This window comes from Ascaphus truei, chromosome 3 (assembly GCF_040206685.1).
Source record: "Ascaphus truei isolate aAscTru1 chromosome 3, aAscTru1.hap1, whole genome shotgun sequence".
Classification (NCBI taxonomy): Eukaryota; Metazoa; Chordata; class Amphibia; order Anura; family Ascaphidae; genus Ascaphus; species Ascaphus truei.
The window spans coordinates 329,760,949-329,783,692 of record NC_134485.1 but is presented as its reverse complement, the minus strand read 5'-3'; the positions used below and the strand labels follow the sequence as shown (position 1 = coordinate 329,783,692).

The 22,744-nt window shown below is 44.7% G+C and overlaps 1 protein-coding gene across 6 annotated transcripts; it reads left to right on the top strand.

The window, feature by feature from the left end:
* Positions 1-1,860: 1,860 nt before the first annotated feature.
* LOC142489897 (retinol dehydrogenase 16-like) lies at positions 1,861-22,303 on the top strand. Of its 6 annotated transcripts, none has more exons than XM_075591471.1 (6): positions 1,868-1,885; positions 8,806-8,960; positions 11,658-11,991; positions 12,346-12,604; positions 21,055-21,218; positions 21,555-22,303. In XM_075591471.1, the coding sequence occupies exons 3-6, from the start codon at positions 11,679-11,681 to the stop codon at positions 21,779-21,781; spliced, it is 963 nt and encodes a 320-aa protein (XP_075447586.1). In that variant the 5' UTR covers positions 1,868-1,885; positions 8,806-8,960; positions 11,658-11,678; the 3' UTR covers positions 21,782-22,303. The 6 variants fall into 6 exon arrangements, with proteins under 6 accessions (XP_075447587.1, XP_075447586.1, XP_075447583.1 ...); XM_075591468.1 differs by having other exon boundaries at positions 1,870-1,985; XM_075591470.1 differs by lacking the exon at positions 1,868-1,885 and adding an exon at positions 2,023-2,042.
* The last annotated feature ends 441 nt before the right edge of the window (positions 22,304-22,744 follow it).

Below are 22,744 nucleotides of genomic sequence, written 5' to 3'. Positions count from 1 at the left end.
GTACTGAGAAGATTTTCCCTCCAAGAACCAAATAAGACTTCTAAACCCACGCAGTAATCAGTGCCAACATTTCAGGGGTGAACGGACTGGTAGCCGCAGCAACCAGTACCCCTCCTGTTGCACTGCTCCCGGGAGGTGCACTCGTTCCCTCCCCGAGATTCCGCCGCCCCAGCACTGGGTTCCTTCCCTGATCTCCGGGTGGCTGTATAAGGGCAAGCTGAGCCATATACTGAGGCTTTGCAAGCCGGGCTTCATAGTCACCGATTGCGTCAACCATGTCTGCGACCTCCTGGTTCTCATAGGGCAGTCCATATTCACGGCACTTGTCCTTCAGCTGAGCTCGGGTCCTCATGTTGGATGAGCCTTCAGCCTCACTCATGGTTCACGGTCGCAGCAGTGAGGTGGTGTTACAACTTGTGTTAACTGTTGCACTACTGTGTGTTCAATATCTTTAGTCCCAGGAACTCGCAATTCCCTTCGAGGTCCCACTATATTACAGGGTTCCACAGAACACTGTAATACAGGTTCAGTTCAATCCCGTCACTTGCCACCAGTTAATTATAGAGCTTGTCACGGTAGCTTATGACAAGATATAACAAACACCAAATATCTGGGTTGAACTGAACGAGGCTTAGATATAATAAAATATATTTATTCCTTAAAAAGGTGAACACAGCAATATAGTACAATTAACAGGCAAGAAGGTAACACTTACTTAGGGTTGGGGAATGGAGAAGTATCAGCTAGCAATTCTCCAGCAATCCGGTGACATTCCAGGTGGAATCAGAAGAACAACTCCTACAAAAAACTGTAGGGTTGACACAGTTTATATACCTGTGTAACCCTATTCTTAACATTGAATACAGACTATTGGTGAACAATTATCTGTATCCAATCCCTAATGTGGAGACACAGTTTAAACCATGCCCCCCAGATAGTTAGCCCATGTGTACTGGGACTCTGAGGATCTTATTTCTGTAGCCCCATAATTAAATCAGGGGCGACGATCAGTCTACAAAATGAAGTATCTGGCAGGAGGTTCATTGTTTGTAGGTGTAGATATACCACTTACAAACTACTCCAGTTTGATGTTCCTCCGCCCTCAGGTAACAATTAGAGTGGCAGAGTCTTTTGATCAATACTTGGTTCCTAGTGCAAACAATCAGGGCAGTTAACTTTTGATCACATGGCTTTATGTTAAATCATCCGGCTGCCCTTCCTGACCTATTTAGCATAGCAGATGGAATCTGCATTTTCAAAGCAGATCCAAAACCATATACACTTTAATATTTTCACATATTAATACGTTCCATTCTAGTGGGTTCAGTGGGTCGAAATTTGCCAGTTTCTAATGCCTACAGTGACGCTACACATTGGCCAAATTTCAACTCTCTGCGACCTCTGGAAACGGAGATACAGAAATGCACTTTAAAATATTAAAATACAGGATTATAATGAAACATGGGAACAGGGGAACATACATTTTACTGACATGACAAGGTGTAAGCCACATTCCTGGACCGCAGTCCAGTCAACCCCTTGCCTCCCTGGTGAGGTCTGGGGGTGGCAATATGGGGTGCAACCCCTTTAATACCGGGCCAACCCCCCTTTTCCTCTACAAAGGCATATTTAAGTGATTGGTCACAAAGATGCAGTGAGGCTTAGCAATGTTAAGTAAATCTGGGCCTAACCTGGTGATTATAGCATAAGGATATTACCATAGATCATGTCATACAGTATATCATAACAAAACTGACCCAGACTGGTTAATATAGTGAGGCATTTGAGATCAGATTAATTTGATAAACATCAGGTGATCTTCTGGTTGTTAATGATTTGCAGATTGGAAGAGGGACATATTCTGGAGAATAATACTTTACCCAAGGTACGAAATCTATTTGTTTTCTTTATATTGCCTCTCCCTGGGTGGCCCTTCTTCTATCACTGAGCTACAGGAGGACATCGGAAGGCCCATAGGCAGGAAGGTGAGGGGTTCACACACAAGAGACTTGGAGTATGTGTATTATTGTTGTAGAACACAGGTCAGTATATCTGGCTGAAGGGAAAGTTATATATCAAATTTAAAATGGTGCATAAAGAGCACCAGTTTTATCATTGATCACCATGGCTTCTTTTCTTTTAATAATTTGTTTGTTTTCTGCAGTTGGAAGACTTTACTACACAATCCCTTCATATGTATAAGGCAGCAGGTGGAAGGTTTAGTGAACTGTAGTAGTTGTAAAACATGGTGGCTTTAATACTTATACCTATCCAATCATACTGATATATTACTACACCTGGTCCGGATCTCACTGAGGGGACTTTATTCACATTGAAAACTATTCACATGTATGTCCCTTTTAAATATGCATTAGATGTTAATAACATTTTATCATTTTGTTTTATACTTATGGGGTCTCACGCGATCTATGTACTCCCTTGTTGTTGTGACATGTTCTGAGTATTTACTCTGCAGACATTTCTGCAATACTTACCATACATAGGTAGAGTGCACATTAAGAGGAATTCTTTCATGTGATACCCATTGGATCTCACATAGTTGATACATTATAGTTGTTTTCTTCCCTCATGCACCACCTTCACATTTCAATCATATGTACAGGTTATACAATATAGGTTGAGCGGCAGGCCTTGTGTATGTTCGTGTAGTTGTAAAACAATTAGAGTGTCATGTAAGAAAATATGTTTATAAATTTGTACATGTTTAATAATTTCCTGAGTCATTTCCTATTGTGTCTGTTTGCATCCAGGTATGAAGTTACTTTGTTTTTCTCTATATGCATTTGTTCGCAATTTGGAATGTTACTGATGTGTTCAATGATGCACATATTTTTACTATATATGCATCAAACTGTATATCTGGGTCATTGTTTTTGTCTTGCCTTTTCATGGGTTGCAGCGTAATGTTCAGAGAGCAAAGTACATTGATACAGAGTTAAAATGCCTCAAGGTCAATTTAATTGCCAATACTGTGTATCCCCTTTGCCCCCACCCTAAGTGAGATTAGGTCTGCTACTCAATATTTGCTGCAGTGTGGTGCGTATCTGTGAGGTAACAGGAGGGCTGAGCACTTCCGCTGTGGTGTGGAGAATCATCAGGACAGGTGTACAGGGTACCTTTGTTCATTGGTTGCAGCACCTCCAGTCAGCATGGATCCTCTGGAAAGTAGTAGGATGGCCCAGTCTGACACCTTACTTTAGCCCAAGACAGTGAATCACTCTGATAGATGTCTCCATGGTATTTGTTGCATGTTCAGAATCTTACAGCAGTGCATTCCTTTCCTTGCTTCCCCTACTGAAGGTATCACTGATAGGGCTTGAGTCCTATACCAGGCCTTCTGCATGGTGCTCCTCCTGAGGCCTCAGAGTGAGACCCAGGGTAGTTGTTGCTCACTCCACAGAGGGAGGAAAGAGACACACCCACTTTTGGGAAAGTGCAAATATTTATACCCTTGGGTTGTGATTGTAATCCTGCCCCATAACAGTGCAGGTCTGGATACTGACAGGCCATCACATCCAGCATGTGACCCATCCAGTATCCACCCCTCAGGCTGACACTTTCTGGCTGTTGCTAGGCCCGCCCTTGGATACATCAAATGTATCTAAAGCTGCAATAGCACACATGGCCTATCTGAAGGAATTAACCCATCCACTGCCTGCACCTAACAGGACTGGTAGGGCCCAGGAAAATAAGTAGCTGCCAGGAGGCTATGCTACAACTTTATGCCCTTTTCTGCTTTGCTTTTTTGGGACAATATTCGACTTTTGCTCTCAGAGCAATTTTCATGCAGAACTTTGTCTCATGATAGGTATGACAGGTAATTCCTCCTATTGACAATTGCCAAATCATAAAGTAGCGCATTGATGTAAAAATTAGCAAGATGAAGAAGTCTCTCCTTGTCACTGTTTTGCCTTGATACATAGGGGCTTATTCACTAAACTTCAAAAAGTGACTTAACGGTTGTTAAGTGCACATTAAAAGCGATTTTGCATGTGTAGCTATTCACAAAGCTTCAATGACATGATAAAATCGCGTGTAGACAGCTTTTTAACAATTGTTGCAATAACAACAATGCGGTAGCTCAAAAAATGCTGATACTTGCATTTTTTGGAAGGTCACTGCTGTTCACAAAGCTCCGAGATGCAAATCGCAGGTAAATACTCGCTTTTTTTTGTCATCACCTAAAGGGTAGAGAGACTGGAATTGCAATTTGCATCAGACGGAGTTTCTTTAATTTTTACTACATAGAATTGAAGCCGGGGGTCTCCGGAGCTGAGAAGCATTAATATCAGCTCCAGAGTCCCCTTGCTTCAATCCTATGTAATAAAAGTGACGTAACAGGTGACCTTCATTACCTTAGTGGCTAACAGCTAAGATAATGAAGGGGTTAAATAGCAGTGCCCGGTTTGCTGGTGGTAGAGGATGTGGGTTAAGGTTGTAGTTGCCCCAGGGTGGGGGTTTAGACCTCTGGGAGGGTTGTATGTATGTACAGTTGTGTGAAAAATAAAGTGCACCTTATTTGAATTCTATGGTTTTACATATCAGGACATAATAACAATCATCTGTTCCTTACCGGGTCTTAAAATTCGGTAAATACAACCTCAGATGAACAACAACACATGATATATTACACCGTGTCATGATTTATTTAACAAAAATAAAGCCAAAATGGAGAAGCCGTGTGTGAAAAACTAAGTTCAATAGCTTGTAGAACCACCTTTAGCAGGAATAACTTGAAGTAATCGTTTTCTGTATGACTTTATCAGTCTCTCACATCGTTGTGGAGGAATTTTGGCCCACTCTTCTTTACGTTGCTTCAGTTAATTGAGGTTTGTGGGCATTTGTTTATGCACAGCTCTCTTAAGGTCCAGCCACAGCATTTCAATCGGGTTGAGGTCTGGACTTTGACTGGGCCATTGCAACACCTTGATTCTTTTCTTTTTCAGCCATTCTGTTGTAGATTTGCTGGTGTGCTTGGGATCATTGTCCTGTTGCATGACCCAATTTCGGCCAAGCTTTAGCTTTCGGACAGATGGCCTCACATTTGACTCTAGAAAACTTTGGTATACAGAGGAGTTCATGGTCGACTCAATGAAAGCAAGGTTCCCAGGTCCTGTGGCTGCAAAAACAAGCCCAAATCATCACCCCTCCACCACCATGCTTGACAGTTGGTATGAGATGTTTGTGCTGATATGCTGTGTTTGGTTTTTGCCAAACGTGGCGCTGTGCATTATGGCCAAACATCTCCACTTTGGTCTCGTCTGTCCAAAGGACATCGTTCCAGAAGTCTTGTAGTTTGTTCAGATGCAACTTTGCAAACCTAAGCCATGCTGTTCTTTTCAGAGAGAAGAGGCTTTCTCCTGGCAACCCTTCCAAACAAACCATACTTGTTCAGTCTTTTTCCAATTGTACTGTCATGAACTTTAACATTTAACATGCTAACTGAGGCCTGTAGAGTCTGAGATGTAACTCTTGGTTTTATACCATTTGCAGGGAAAGAGGTGGCATGGAGGTGTGGGTTAGAGCAGATGGGTATGAGAGAGTTCCCAGGTATTGGAGGGTAGGAGTTGAAAGAAAAGGTGTATAAATCAGGAGGCAGTTTAGCACTGAAGATTAAGCAGCAGCTTAGATACTGAGACTATCAATGATTACAAATTGTTAGAGCATTTAGAAAGTTAAATTCTCACAGTTGCAGGGTTGTTGATGAAGGGCAGAGTCCAGTTCTTCTTGTATTCTTCACCTCCAATTCTAACTCCAATATTAACTCCACAGACACTTTATATGTGACACTTAAAATGTTAGTCTGAGGTCCCAGTGTCGGCGCTGCACGCGCACCTGCCAGGTTGGCGGCACATGTAGCTGAGATCCCCGGTCTGCGGTGAGCTGCAGGGGGAAAGATGGAGGATGTGGCTATGATGTCACCCGGTAGGTTCACCCTCATTGGCTGAACCTCCGGGGGGCATATCCAGCGCTCCGTCACAAGTCGTGAACACAGATTTCCTGTCTTCAGAGAAATCGGGTCGCGCAACGCAGCGGCCAAGGTAGGTAGTGGGCCCGACCTGCAGCAGGCACGAGGACCTAGCCTTACAAAGCCAAGCTATACTGACTTAAATACTCTAACCAGATTCAGACTAATAATTAAGGGAGGGGTTTGCCTATTCAACTGAGACAGACATATCAAGGAGATGTTAATTAGATAAGTTCTGATGCAATGGGGTTAAATTGATAGAATAATAATTCTACAGACAGACATACCTGTGTGAAGAAGTGAATCATAATGTTAGTCCTGGTTTTCAGTATGCATCCATGTTTAAAGATATTAAAAGATATAGAAAAATCCAGAGATGATAACTCCAATATTAACTCCACAGACACTTTGTATGTGACACTTACTGCTGCGGCCGAGTTTATTCGAGCATTTGCCCGGTCTCGGCCGCAGCAGTAACCTGGCGCGCGCCGGAGGGTGCCGGGCGCGCGCCGAAGCCGCGGAGGAGCGCCCTCCGATCGGGGCTTTCTCCCTCCGCTCGCCGGGTCCGCCGGAACCCCCTGCCGCCGTCCCCCACATCGCGGGACACCAGGGCTCCCTCGGGGAGCCCTGGACGCGCGTGCAGGGGGCGCAGGCTCCCGATGACGCGTGACCGCGCGTCGGTGACGCACGGCACACCAAGGGAGTGGGGCTAGCAAGCCGGGACATGTCCCGGCTTGCGGTACTAGCCCTACTCAAATTAAACATGTCGCCAGTGTAAGATGTTACACAGCCCACATTTCCCAGGTATTGGAGGATAGGAAGAGTAGGAATTGACCGAGAAGGTGTATAAATCGGGCCTTGCAGGGCAGTGTAGCACTGAAGATTAAGCAGCAGCTAAGAAACTGAGTCTATAGATGTACAAATTGTCAAAGCATTTAGAAAGTCAAGTTGTCACAGTTGCAGGGTTGTTGCTGAAGTGCGGAGTCCAGTTCTTCTTGTAGTCTTCTAACTCCAATTCTAACTCCAATATTAACGCCACAGACATTTCATATGTGACACTTAACATATTACACAGCCAAGATATACTTACTTAAATACACTAAACAGATTCACTTGAGTAATAATTAAGTATTCAACTGATACAGACATACGAAGGAGATGTTAATTAGATAAGTTCTGCTGCAATTGAGGTTAAATTGATAGAAATATTCAACTCAGACAAACATACCCAGGTGTTAGCAGTTGAAATTAATAAAACATGCACAGCAGAGGGTGAGTTGAAGACAGGATTAAAGAGGTCCTATTGGAGAAGAGAAAGATGCAGTCTGTTAGAATAAGAGATGAGTCCAATAATCTTCCCTGTTAAACACCACACTGCGTGCCACTTAAAAAAGGTTCACTTTAAAGATGGGCTGCTTTACATGTAGGCTGCTTCCCCTGCAGGGTTGTGGGAGGGGTTAACCCCTTCATTACCTTAGCGGTTGTAACTGCTAAGGTAAGGGTGGTGTTAACCCCTACCGAGAGGCCCAACCACCCACCATGGGGCAGCTACAACTTTCACCCACTTCATCTACCACCAACAAACCAGGTGCTGCTGTTCAACCCCTTTATTACCTTAGTGGCTACCCGCTAAAGTAATGAATATCAAACTGTATTTTTTACATAGAATTGAAGCAGGGGGTTCCGGGAGTAGAACCGCATTACTTTCATGTCCAGGGACCCCCTGCTTCCCGAGGTACAGGCCCGAGTATGGGGTGCTGGTATCTCCTGCAAGTTTAAATGTCCCGGTCACGTGGGCCATGACGCGGGACATTTAAACTTGCAGGAGACACCGAAACCTGATACGAAGGCCTGTACCTCAGGAAGTGTGGGGTCCGCGGACCTGAAATTAATGCGGTTGAACTCCGGGGACCCTTGCTTCAGTTCTACTGTATGTACAATAAAAATAAAATTAAACCGTGGGATTGCCCGTAAGAGCTGTGCAGGGACATGCAGCTTCTCTCTGTGCAGATCTTCCAGGCTGCTGGAGCGAAATCAAACATTAAGTTCATTTCGCTCGTAAAGCAAATACAAATTAGTGCAATATGTCATTTTGTAATAAACGGTAAAAAAAATGTGATTTACTTTAGTGTACTTTAGTTTTTACACAAATGTCATACCAATTTGATAAGAACATGCCAACATGTTTGATGTTGCAATGCACTTTTCGAAGTTTGGTGAATGGGCCCCCTAGTGCTAGCATAGACTCCATGGTTATTTATTTCTGGTTGCAAGATTAGAGCACTAAAATAGAACCATATTTAACACAGCATAAAAAACTATGGGGTAGCATAAATTAAACATTCAATTATATAGTGTGACAAACGCCCCTCTTTTGTAGTGCTGACGTCTGTCTGGGTTCTTCCCGACACAGTCTTCTAGGGTTAATTATACAACAAACAGGATCATGCAAAGTATTATGCTGCTTAACTCAGGCTTCTGCCTGCTTTATTTTCATCCAAGTAAGGTACTGCAGCTTTAACATGTGAAGGTTAGAGGTACTCAGATACTTTCATTCAGCAGTTCACATATTTCAGTGTTACAATATTTCCCACACTGTTATTTCAAGAAATAAAACCAAAATCATATAAGCAAAATCCTATCCCTTTCAGGGATCTAACTACACATCAGAATCAGTCTCTCTAACAGCTGCTGGCCAACTAAACTGGTTCCCCAGCTTAAAACAATGCTCTCTCATTTAGGGTCACAAGATACAGCACAGTCTTGTAGCAACAGCAGTAACCATTTGTTTTGTCTTATCTGTATGTGGTGTCCAGGCAAATCCTCTGGTACTGTGATACGTGGCGGGCCGTCAACCCTGACACTGGAAACAGGGGAGCAGCGATACCCCCAGCCTCCAGGCTCTAAGGAGAGAGAGTGAAATGCAAAACCTTTCTGCTCTAAATACCTGTGCATGTGATTAGAAGAGCAGGTGAGGGAGAACTAGAGCCATTGTAATCTGTGGTCTGGATTTTCCATCCAGCTGCCTGAGTTAATGTGAAGCTGTGGAACGGATCATTTTTAGCTATTCCTGCACTTTCTGCTCTAAAATGGGGCAGAAAGCTGCCTAACATCTTTGGACTATGTCACAATAGGAAGAGCATTGTTTTGCAATGTGTTGCAGACAATGCTGGCAAAGAAGAGATTAACCAATCGCTGTCTCATTTGTTTTGTACAAAATGCCTTGTATATTTTTTATTTTAATCAGATACTGAAATCAACCAGTACAGTTTTATACTTGGCAGATATGTTACATTAAATATATTTTTGCATGCCCTTAAAATCTTTTAAATATATATATATATATATATATATATATATATATATATATATATATATATATATATATATATATATATATATATATATATATTTTTGCAGGCAATTTTAAATTATGCCTCTTTTTTTTAATATAGTGCTACAAACATGTTTTTTATTACACACCTGAAAGAGAACAAATAATTTAACACCTCTACACCTTGCCAATAGAAGAGGGGCCACAACAAACTATGTTACTACGGTATTTCCTAAAGTGAGATTTGTTTTGTGTGTTGGTGATATTCAGCGGTTACCTTAAATCTCAGGGTGCTGGAACCTCATGCAGGGCTGGTATGGTGAGCAAAAATTGAACAAAGTGCCATTGACTTTTCTTAAACTTTATTAACAATCTGAACTTCAGGCCAGCAACAGGACTGGTTTTCTTAAGTTACTGTAGACACACTCAGGTTTCCTCAACCATGAGGTTTGTAGGTAGAGCAGCTCTTTTTCAAGTCTTTTTCTGCTGCCTAAAATAGAGCTGGAACCTTCTTCCTTCAATTTCTAGCAGCTCCCCCAGGTCTCCTCAATGATCCCCTGTTGTGAATAACCTACTCCCTATTGTGGCAGGATCCCTTTCTAGTGCAGTGTCTGAAGGGCCCCTATACTGGGAGACTTTCCCTAAAGTAGAAAATAAGAAAAGTGGCTAACCCTATTACAGGGATAGGAGAGCCCCTCTGTGTTGGAAAAAAATATGATCTCTGGAAAGATATCCAGGCCCAAACATGTATAATCTTGTCCCAAACACGGTTGCTGGGTAGGAAAAGAAAAGGCTTTACTCATCTAAGTCACCCCCTAAAGCAGCGGTGCGCAAAGTGGGGGGCGCGACCCCCAGGGGGGGCGGGAGATTGTGCTGGGGGGGCGCGGGCAGTTGCAGAGGCCCCGCGCTCTTCCCCCAGGCATTTAAATTAAATGCCGGGGGATCGCGTGAGGCCCCTGCAACTGTTTACTTACCGGGATTCAGCCGTCTGTGTTGCGTCACCATGGCAACGCGGCGTCAATAGACGCCGCGGCACCATGTGACCTGACGTCACACGCCCACGCAGCGTCATCTGACGCAGCTGAAGGAAGGCAGGGGGGCGCGAGAGCCGGGGCAGAGAGACAGGGGGGCGCAGCTCAAAAAGTTTGCGCTCCCCTGCCCTAAAGCAGGGGCGCGCAAAATTTTTTGTGGCTCCCCCCTGCCTTACCTTCCCCGTTGGCCGCCCCTCTCCTCACCACGCGTGGCGGGGTCACGTGACCCGCGGCGTCATTTGCCGTCACATTACCATAGCAACCGTGACGTCATTTGATGCCGCGTTGGCATGGTCACGCGTGCTGAAGCCAGCAGAATTCCGGTAAGTAGAGGTTGCACATGCCTTGCGCGGTCCCCCGGCATTTAATTTAAATGCCTGGGGGGAGAGTGCGAGACCTCTGCAACCAACCGCGCCCCCCCAAAAAAAATATTGCGCCCCCCAGTTTGCGCACCGCTATCCTAAGGGGCTGATGTTTCCAGTCCATTCTGGAAACAAATAAACTATACAATCACCATCCTATGTGACTTGCAACATGAAATAAATTACATGAAATTGGTTACTTATCAGCTACATGAACTGGGACATGGATTTACTAAGAAAACTCTAGCATACCCCAAGGGTGTTACAATATGGACAAGTATTAGAGCAAATCTCTGTAAAATCAAACTAAGGCTGAGTTCATAGAGGGGGAAGCCGCGCTCCTCTGCGCTGACACTGAGGCTCACCTGCTCGGTCAGGAGTGATTCCATGGACTGGTAGGTGAGCCAGCGTGCGCGATCGGGAGGCGAGGGGAGGTGGGGCAGTGACGTCGCTGGGCCAATAGCCTGTGAAGAACCAATGTCACGGCATCGACGTCATGACGCTGCTTCGCGCTGGTTGGGTGTTTTCAGCCGACAGAGCGCTGAGAAACAGGTTCTGCTGTCGGCTGAAAATCCCAGCGCCTCAGCACGCCTGCAGACACTCGCGGGAGCCCCCTCTCAGGACATCCTCATTGAGAATTACGGGGCTCATCGCGGAGCGTCCGCACGGCTCACCGTGGCTCCCCCCTCTATGGACGCAGTCTTAATTAAAACACTGCAACACTCATTGACAGCTAGAAAAGTTAATTGCAGTGACATTGTTAGCCTATCCAGAATGTACTGTACTCTACACACCATTCTGCCAATCCCTTCATCTGTGGTGTATACAAATACTGTGCAGGCAGCAAAGGTTATTACACATACTGCCCTCCTAAGCTTCTCTGACCCATGCAAATTGAAGTGCGTCTATTTTGACTCCTTTCTGTTTACTGTATATTACAGTGAGAAGCTGCTGCCCGCATCATGTGGCTCCCTCTGCTGGTGCTCTTTGCTCTGATTTTCCTGTACAGATGGCACAGGCAGAGACAGACACTGCAGAATCTCTCAGATAAATATGTGCTGATCACTGGATGTGACACTGGATTTGGGAACCTGCTGGCGAAGCAGCTGGACCGGCGGGGGCTGCGCGTGCTGGCAGCTTGTCTGACAGAGAGAGGGGCAGAGGACCTGAAGAAGGAGACATCCAGCAGACTGCAAACAGTAATCCTGGATGTTAGTGACAGCCAGAGTGTGACCTCTGCTGCCAAGTGGGTCACTCATATTGTTGGGGCAAAAAGTAAGAATTTACCCAATCCCTTACATATGTATAGCTGTTATTGCAACTCAACACTGCTTGAAAGACCAGCCTGGTATCCCAGCACTGACATGTACACACATCAACAGCACTTTACCTCAATCCTGCCTCCATACTATTCCTGTGTTACCCATCCCAACAAACTCACACAACTCTGCTTTTTCTTGTCAATCCTGAAATAGAGTTCACTTTACTAGTCCAGTACTGATTTGCATAGCTCTACCTCTCTCCCTTTCCTGCAGAATTCCCCTCTGATCAAACACATTGTGAGCACAGCTCATCAGTCCTGCCTCTTAACCTTCCTTACTGTATTTCTACCTCCTCGCCTGGTTTTAGGGCTCTGGGGCCTGGTGAATAATGCAGGGACTGGCATGCCAGGAGCACCCAATGAGTGGCTGAGGAAAGATGATTTTGTCAGAGTGCTTAATGTGAACCTGCTGGGGACTATTGATGTGACACTCAATCTACTGCCCCTCATCAGAAGGTCCCAAGGACGAATCGTCAACGTATCCAGCATTGTGGGACGCGTGACTATCTGTGGGGGTGGATACTGCATCTCTAAGTTTGGTGTTGAAGCTTTTTCAGACAGCTTGAGGTAACACGTTTAATGAGAGCATGATAATCTTTTCTACATAACATGCATACACTTGCTACAATACCTTCTAATCCGGATATACAACTGCAGTGCTATTGTCTTTACCTCACATAATGGACATTTTATAGAAAACAAAAGGGGAATAATATATTAAAATGGTAACAAAAAGCATATTATAACAGATAGGTAAATGGAGAACAACACCAGCTTAGCACAATGTTGAACCCCAGTGCGCGTGCGCAGGGAGACAAGTTTCCGCATCCTTACATTAGACTACAGCTCTTTATAAATATTGTGAAGGAAAGCATTCCTTAAAGCATTATATATATATATATATATATATATATATATATATATATATATATATATATATATATTGTGACAAACAGCTTACTCCGGGGCTCCGCTGCTTGTCCGGGACGGTTAGAACACGGTCTTTTGGGGTAGGTTAAATGAGGAGGCGTCACGTACTGTTCCTTTAAACAGGCTGTGCCTGGTTTATTCAGTCCCAGGCACTGAGACTGCCACAGTGCATACAACAAAACACATCAAAACAAAAGCTGCTCACCTGAGCGATAACTTAACTTAGATTTCCCTAACTCAGGGTGGAAGTGGCTTTTCCACTTTCCAACAACAAAACAAGGTACTTTTGCAGAGTTAGCCAAATGAATAGAACAATTGAACCTGTGTGGGGAAGGGGCTTCTCCCCACTGTGTTCAGCAGCCTTCCAGGCTCTGGAGAAGAGACAAGAGCAAACAGGAAATCAGTCTTACATACCTGATTTCTAATTAGCATGACAGGTGACAGAAATCCCTCAGTTCCAGCGCTTGCCCAAAACTGTGGGATGGAGTGCATGTATTATAAGGCTGCACTCCCAGGCCAGACAGGATAGAAACTGTTCAGTATCCTGGGAGCCCTATATATGGAATTTATTACCATCCCCTGGTTTCTGTCACATATCCTCCCCCCCAGCTCAGACCCTGAGGGATGAGCGACCATGGATATTAGGGAGTGCATCCTTGACAACCCGTCAGCATTGCCATGTTTGTGCCCTGACCTGTGTTCCACAGAAAATTTAAAGGGTTGTAGGCTTAGGAACCACCTGGTCACTCTAGCATTCTTTTCCCTGTTTTGACACATCCAGGTAAGGGGTGCATGATCTGTGACCAACCGGAATTTTCTCCCCAACAGGTAGTATTTGAGCGTCTCTACAGCCCACTTTATTGCGAGACACTCTTTCTCTACTATGGAGTAATTTTTCTCCTGGGGATTTAGTTTCCTACTTAAATAAAGGATGGGGTGTTCCTCACCTTGAGACTCCTGGGAGAGTACCGCCCCCAGCCCTACCTCAGATGCGTCGGTTTGGACTACGAACTCTTTGGAGAAGTCAGGTGTGACCAACACTGGTTGGGCACAGAGAGCTTCTTTCAGGCTTCTAAAGGCCTGTTCGGTTTCGGGGGACCACTTTACCATAAGTGGTCCTCTTGCTTTTGTGAGGTCGGTTAGTGGGGTTGCCTTAGTCGCAAAATTGGGAATAAACCTTCTATAGTACCCAATTAACCCCAAAAAGGTCCTTACTTGTTTTTTTGTAACTGGCCTTGGCCAACCTTGTATCGCCTCCACTTTGAGTGTTTGGGGTTTGAGTAAACCTCTGCCAATAGAATACCCCAGATACTTGGCCTCCTCCAGACCAATGGTGCATTTAGCGGGGTTAGCAGTTAGTCCAGCAGACCGAACTGCGTCGAGCACAGCTTGGACCTTTGGAAGGTGGGATTGCCAATCTTCACTATGGATTACCACATCATCCAGGTAGGCAGCAGCATACCGAGCATGTGGTTTTAAAATTTTATCCATCATTCTTTGGAATGTGGCGGGAGCTCCATGTAAGCCAAAAGGCAGCACCCTATACTGAAAGAGGCCGTCTGGGGTTGAGAAGGCTGTCTTTTCTTTTGCCCTTTCTGTGAGGGGAACCTGCCAGTACCCTTTTGTTAGGTCTAGGGTTGTGAGATATCGGGCTTTGCCCAGTCTCTCTACAAGTTCATCTACCCTGGGCATAGGGTAAGTATCAAATTTTGACACCGCGTTTAGTTTCCGGTAGTCATTACAAAACCTTGTTGTACCATCTGGCTTTGGGACTAAGACTATAGGGCTGTTCCACCCACTTTGGGATTCCTCAATTACGCCTAGTTTTAGCATTTTTTTAACCTCTAAACTTATAGCCTCTCTTTTGGCCTCTGGGATTCGGTACGGTTTAAGGTTAACTCGGACCCCCGGTTCAGAGACTAGGTCATGTTCAATTACGCTAGTTCTACCTGGCTGTGTAGAGAAGATTTCTTTGTTTCTGCTCACTAAATTCTGAACCTCTTGTTTCTGATGAACGGACAGGGTTTCAGCTATGCTAACCTCTGGGTCAGTTTCTTGACTCTCTGACGGACCTGGGGTTACTAGGGTTGACAAGACTTCTCTATCTTTCCAGGGCTTGAGTAGGTTTATATGGTACATTTGCTCAGGTTTCCTCCTACCTGGCTGTCTTACCTTATAATTTACTTCTCCCACTCTTTCCAAGACCTCATATGGCCCATGCCATTTAGCAAGGAATTTACTTTCCACGGTGGGAACCAGAACTAGTACCCTATCACCTGGAAAAAAAATTCTGACCCTAGCACCCTTATTATACGTATTCCTCTGTGCTTCTTGAGCTTTCTCCATGTGTTCCCTCACTATGGGTAGGACTGCAGCAATGCGGTCCTGCATCTGGGCAACATGCTCTATTACACTTCTGTAAGGGGTAACCTCGTGTTCCCAAGTCTCTTTGGCTATATCCAGTAAGCCCCTTGGGTGTCGGCCATACAATAGTTCAAACGGGGAGAAGCCTGTGGATGATTGGGGAACTTCCCTAATGGCAAATAACAGGTACGGTAACAAACAATCCCAGTTTTTCCCATCTTTATCGACCGCCCGCCGTAACATGCTCTTTAAGGTTTTATTGAACCTTTCCACTAAACCATCTGTTTGTGGATGATAGACTGAGGTTCTGAGATGCTTGATTTTTAGGAGTTTACATAACTCTTTTGTTACTTGGGACATAAACGGTGTTCCCTGGTCAGATAGAATCTCTTTAGGAATTCCAACCCGGGAAAACAGAACTACTAACTCTTTTGCTATGTTTTTGGCAGAGGTGCTACGTAGGGGAACTGCCTCCGGATATCGGGTGGCATAATCTAATATTACCAATATATGCTGATGTCCCCTAGCAGACTTTATTAGGGGTCCTACTAGATCCATAGCAATCCGGTCAAATGGTACCTCTATTATGGGAAGGGGTACCAATGGGCTGCGGTATGCCTTGAACGGGGCGGTGATCTGACATGCTGGGCATGAGGAACAATAATTCGTAATTTCTGCCAGAACCCCAGGCCAATAGAAGCTTCGGAGAACCTTTTCTTTTGTCTTTTCCACCCCTAGGTGTCCCCCCAATGGATGACTATGTGCGAGGTGTAATACTACGTTACGGAATGTCCGTGGTACCAACAATTGTTTAGTTGTAACTGATTTTCTTTTATCAACCCGATATACTAGGTCGTTCTCTACCTCGAAGTAGGGGTAAGCAAGCGACCTATCTGGTTGGCCAAGAGTACTATTCAGGTCCCGTATATTTCCCCTTGCTACCTCTAATGTGGGGTCCTCCCACTGGGCCTTCTTAAAACTCCCAGGACTGACCTCTAGGTCAGCGAGGGTCTTATCCGGTTCTGGGGTGGTAAGTGTCTGATCAACATCCTGATTTGGGGTATTCCCTACCAAAGTAGTGATGGGGAAGGGAATTTTACAGCACTCCTCCATTTCCCCCTTCTTATTTGGGCCCTCGTCAACCTCCATTTCTGAAAACGGGAAAGGATTTATTTCTTCTAATACTTCGTTATGGTCCGCTATTGAACTCTGGGCGCTATTCTGAGCGGGGGACCACATTTTTAGAAAATGGGGAAAGTCGGTCCCTATTAACACATCATGTGCCAGTTTGGGTACAATACCCACCTTGAAATCTAAAGAACCAAACTCTGTTTCAAAAAAAACATCAACAGTGGAATATTCATGATTATCCCCATGTATACAACAAATTGCCATTCTTTGTGAACTGTTTCCCTGTTTCTTCTTAATGGGCAAGAGGTATTCGGACACTAGTGTGACCATGCTCCCAGAGTCCAGAAGTGCCCGAACCCTCCTACCATTAACCTTTACAAATGCCCACAGATGGTTATTCAAGGGGTCCTCTGGGCTAGGGCGCATACATTGGGACAACAGCGAATAAGGTTCCACGCTGTTGCATTGCATGGGCTCATCATTTAGTGGGCAGATTTTTGCTGTGTGGCCCCTCTCATGACAATTTACACATTTAGGTACATAGTCTGTGTCCCACTTAGAGCCTTTTCCCGGCTCCCCATGTTGGCTATTGCCCTTAGTGTGCTGGTGCTGCGTGAAGGTGGTCGCCGCTCTTCAGCTCCCCTTAACCCCGGTACCCTTTTACCGTCTCTGGAAGAGTCCTGGAACCTCGGGTAGTGGGGTTGCTCCACGACTGGGGGTTGCGGGTGCTCTCCTGCTGCATTGTACCTTTCTACGAGGGCCACAAGCTCATCCGCATTGTGGGGGTCACTCCGACTGACCCAATGGCGTAAGGCAGAGGGAAGTTTCCTCAAGAACTGGTCCATGACCAACCGTTCCACGATGTGGCTTGCTGAGTTGATCTCGGGTTGTAGCCACTTCCGGGCGAGGTGGATGAGGTCATACATCTGGCTTCGGGTGGCTTTATCCATCGTGAAGGACCATGCGTGAAACCTTTGGGCGCGAACAGCCGTGGTTACGCCGAGGCGGGCGAGGATCTCGAACTTCAATTTTGCATAGACGTTAGCTTCGGCTGGCTCTAGATCAAAGTAAGCCTTCTGGGGTTCGCCGCTTAGGAAGGGTGCGATTAGACCAGCCCACTCAGCTTCTGGCCATCCCTCTCTCTGTGCCGTGCGTTCAAACGTGAGAAGATAGGCTTCCACATCATCCGAGGGTCCCATCTTCTGAAGGTAGTGGCTTGCCCTGGTCATTTTCGGAACTGGGGCTGCCGCTGCCAGTGGAAGGTTACTGATAGTCCCCCTCAGGATTTCGAGTTCCTGCTGTAAGCCCTGAGCGAACCGCTGTTGCTCCTCTCTCAGCAAGCGGTTTGTCTCTTGCTGGTTTGCATTCGCCTGTTGCAGGATTGCATTAGTCTCTTGCTGGTTTATTAACAGCTGTCGCTGGGTTTCACTCGCCTGTTGCAGGGCTTCATTCGCGTCTTTCTGGACAGCGACATTGCGTACCAGCGCACTCACCACGTCTTCCATCTTGTTTGGAGAGAGAGAAAAAAAACTTTTTTTTTTTTTTTTTTTAAAGTTCTTTAACCCCCAGACCTTTTAGTGTTCTGCCCGCATTCTCCACCATATGTGACAAACAGCTTACTCCGGGGCTCCGCTGCTTGTCCGGGACGGTTAGAACACGGTCTTTTGGGGTAGGTTAAATGAGGAGGCGTCACGTACTGTTCCTTTAAACAGGCTGTGCCTGGTTTATTCAGTCCCAGGCACTGAGACTGCCACAGTGCATACAACAAAACACATCAAAACAAAAGCTGCTCACCTGAGCGATAACTTAACTTAGATTTCCCTAACTCAGGGTGGAAGTGGCTTTTCCACTTTCCAACAACAAAACAAGGTACTTTTGCAGAGTTAGCCAAATGAATAGAACAATTGAACCTGTGTGGGGAAGGGGCTTCTCCCCACTGTGTTCAGCAGCCTTCCAGGCTCTGGAGAAGAGACAAGAGCAAACAGGAAATCAGTCTTACATACCTGATTTCTAATTAGCATGACAGGTGACAGAAATCCCTCAGTTCCAGCGCTTGCCCAAAACTGTGGGATGGAGTGCATGTATTATAAGGCTGCACTCCCAGGCCAGACAGGATAGAAACTGTTCAGTATCCTGGGAGCCCTATATATGGAATTTATTACCATCCCCTGGTTTCTGTCACAATATATATATATATATATATATATATAACACTGGTATCCCCCCACTGGTAGATGTACTGCTGTTACAGGTGCATGTGGTGCTGGAATACCTGTAAGGGTCCAGGAATGCTGAGTGGTCTGCAATGTTGTGGGGACCAGGACAGGCTTTGGATGATTGTGATGTTCCTTAGGGTGTCAGCGCCTCCAGCTTCAGTGGGCTCCAGGATATCCAGAGTCAGTCCCCACCAGAGCAGAATTCTTCCCCCCCTTGCCCAATGGACTGAACACTCAGGCAGGGGTATACAGAAGCAAAACATGATGACAGATTCCCTGTAGCTCATCATTTCATGAACTGTCCTCAAGGATCACTTAGCACATTAACATATAGTGCCCTTGAGCACATTACCACTGACATTAGAGGAGGAGATAGGGAAGCTCTCCTGAATTGTAGAGAGATGTTCTGGATTTATGCCCTTGGGACGTTAGCACCCAGGGGCACGAACCAGGACTGGGAATTGAAACATTTTTTAAAGTAAATTTGGTTTCTATATTATAATCATTGTCATTATTATTGAATATGATATTACTTATTTTTATGGATATAGATATACCTGTCTTTTTATGTTAGTTAATTTTATTATTAATAGTAATTAAATTTATTAATATGTTTTATTAATATACTGCACTGGCCCAGAAAATATATTCGGTTCGACAGCTATATACTATAGATCTTATAGAAGGTGGAACATCTGTAATATAACCCCATCCATGCCCATACTTTAGGGATTATCAATACCCTGTATGAGCATCCTCACCACTTTGAGTGACTACCTGATACGTCGTGATCACAAATGGCTGTTATTTATTTTGTCATGTATGCACTTTCTATAGATTTTAATGCAGCATCAAGTTTTACTGCAACCTTCTTACAGCCTCAACTGTAGATATTTAAGAGGATTTTTGTGCTCCGAGTCTATTTAGATGGTCTTGGAGTTTATTTTGAAAATAATCTACAGTATAGTGTAAACATAGACTCTGCAATATAGGTACTATCAATCACCAAGTGCCTGATTGATTCACCACATAAACAAATAATTTGTTAAAGGTCCACTACAAATATTAAGCGGTTGCAGTCTATTATCTGCATTTTATTTACCAATATTTGTGTCTACAGGTATATCTCTGTTGCCCGTGGATTGGCCATAGATTCTATCATACCAATCCAGAATTATTTTTATTTTATTGGATTAAAGGTTTTTATTTATTATACCATTACACTTACTTATTTGAGTGCATTCTACGGGGAATCTGTTCTTTCTTGTTTGCAATTTCTACATTGTCCCTATTGCACCTAGATACTACATATAGGGCCTCATGCAGAGAGCAGCGCTGGAAATAATTGGAGATGTTAATAAATTGAACTTTTATTGGTGTTATTTTATCTCCATATGCAGAAAGGTCCGAAAACTGCATTTAAAATTCTGTCTGCATATGGAGAGTTGCAACCGGCGAGATGTGCGCTGGTGAAACATGTTTGAAAAAAAGCGCCTTTTTTTTGTATTTTCCCTCTCGCTCCAGCTTCCTGACAACTTTTTTTGGCGGAGGTAATTGTAGAATTTCTCTCCATGTTATTGGCGCGAATAGCCACTAGATGGCGATCGCGCCTTTCTGAATAGGCACATTTTTACAACTGGAGAGATTTAGGTTCTCGCCGGTCGCGCGGCGAGTTTCACAAAAAAAAAAAAAAATGGCGCTTTTTTAAAACTCGCCAGTACCTGCCTTTCTACAGGCATTTTTCTCCAAAAAATGCCGCTATTCACCTTACCGCTGCTCTCTGCATAGGCCCCTTAGACTTTTTACATATGGGCTGATGCGCAAGTTATTTCCCCTTCCCCATATTCTTACATAAACTCCCTAAGAGCAGGGCAGGGAGGGTTACGATGTATACCCATAATTACATGTTCTGTGCAAGCTTTTGCCGAGCAAACACACAATACTGTACTGTTATATTAGGTTGCGGCCAGGGTGGAGCGAACCGCGTGGGCACGCTCACGCTCGGAACAATCAGAGTTATAACTCTGAATGCTCTTGTCCAGGGTGAGGGTGCGTGCCCGTGCGCTTGCTGCATCGTGAGACAATCTAATTTGATTTGGCTGCTCGCTGATACGTCACGTGAGCGGTTCACCCAATGAAGGCAAACCAGCTAAGTGCCGTCATGGCCGCACCCCCAACACGGCCCTCCTCCAATGCAACTAGCTGGACAGAAATCGCCCGGTCGAGCAGAGCGCATGACGTCACGGCGCTCAAGCGCCAGCACGCACACTCCCAGCCTGGCCGCAGTCTTATGGCACAGGGTAGGTTCAGCTTAGGCAGGGACAGTGATCAGGTATGCCATTTACATGCAGTATTCACCCAAATGTCTCATTACAGGCGTGAACTGAGACCCTTTGGGGTCAATGTCTCTATTATAGAGCCAGGATACTTCAAGACCCCACTAAATGATTTACAGCACATGAAGAGCAACCTTGAGAACATCTGGAGCCACGTCCATCCAGAAGTACACCTGAGCTATGGACACCAGTACTACCAGGAATGTGAGTCCTTGCGCTTCATGTATCATGCTCCACAAATGGCTGTTTTGGGTTAAAAATTAAGCTTTTTCCATTTAGTGAATCCAACTTCGAAAAAGACAGTTTGGACATATGTCTCTTTGTGTTAACTTATTGAGATATTTTACCTTTAATTAGCATCTTATGTCAATAAGCAATTTGAGGAGAAGATACATTGAGGAGTGTTTCATCCTATTGGAGATACCTACTGAGATAGTGAATGTATAACATTAATTGGCCCCACAGTTATTAAGAGAGTGGATCTACAGTACATCCAATATAAAGTAAGGTTATTTTTTTTCACTTCTTGTCTTGCTGCAGATGTCACTGATATGGAGAAGACCTTCCTATCCCTATGCAACATGGACCTCAGCTCTGTCACTAACTGCATGGAGCATGCACTGACTGCTGTGCACCCCCAAACACGCTATTCAGCAGGCTGGGATGCCAAACTCTTCTTTATTCCTATCTCATATGTCCCCACAATACTAGCAGACTACCTACTGACCCGCACTGCTCCCAAACCAGCCAAAGGGGCTGCCCATTAACTCTTTCACATACAAAACAACTGTAATAGGATCACTACTGTGGAATCTGCTACGATAGCCCTGAACTCTTACTGCCATGTTATCTTTGACTTACTTTGCTGAAGTTAATGTGTTCCCTTAAAGTGACGTGCTGAGGTAATTTACTTATAATGCCAGTTCAGTAACACTTTCTGTTCAGAGTAGCCTGCAAATCAGTGCAGGATGTGGCTAGTCCATCTGACACTAAAGGGGTTAAACACAGCTCTTCCTTATTGAACGCATACCTTTGTTTAAATCTCTGTACAGGCCTGCTTCTTTTATGTTCTCTTTGTCTCTACTACTCTCTTGAGCTTAATATCTGATGTAAGGCCTCACCTTCTCTTTAAATTGTACATTTCAATCTTTTTCAGTTTGTCGTTTCCCAAGCATCATAGTGTATTATTGACAATTACATCTTTATGGTGGAGGCCGAGGTATTGGTTAAGAAAAATTTACTAATGTGTTGTAAAAATGAAATATTCACTAAAGGTGACACTTCTTTAATGAGGCCAATAAGAACACAATTGTTGAATTTCACCAGAGAAATATATACTGGGGAGGACTGGGTGCCAGGGAGGTAGGGATAGTTGGTATGAGGGGAAGAGAATGTATGTGCCCAGATGATGGGGGAAAAATTTATGGGCTTAGAGGGGAGGGGGGGGGGTGGAGAAGGTATGGTTCTGGGGGTATGTGTTTTAAAATTGTCACATGTCTACCTCGTACAGCGACAATGAGGGTTTTCACTGAGAGGAGAATGTAGCATCCTTGGGGTATGCTAGAATTATCTTAGTAAGTCCTGGTCCCTACAGGGAGTTAAGGGGTTAAATCTTTACATGCCCTAGTTCATGTAGCTAATGTTACGTAACCAATTCCAAGTAACTAAAGTGAAATTACTTATTTCATGTTGCAAGTCACTTGGTAGTAAGACCTTCTCTTTACCTGCCC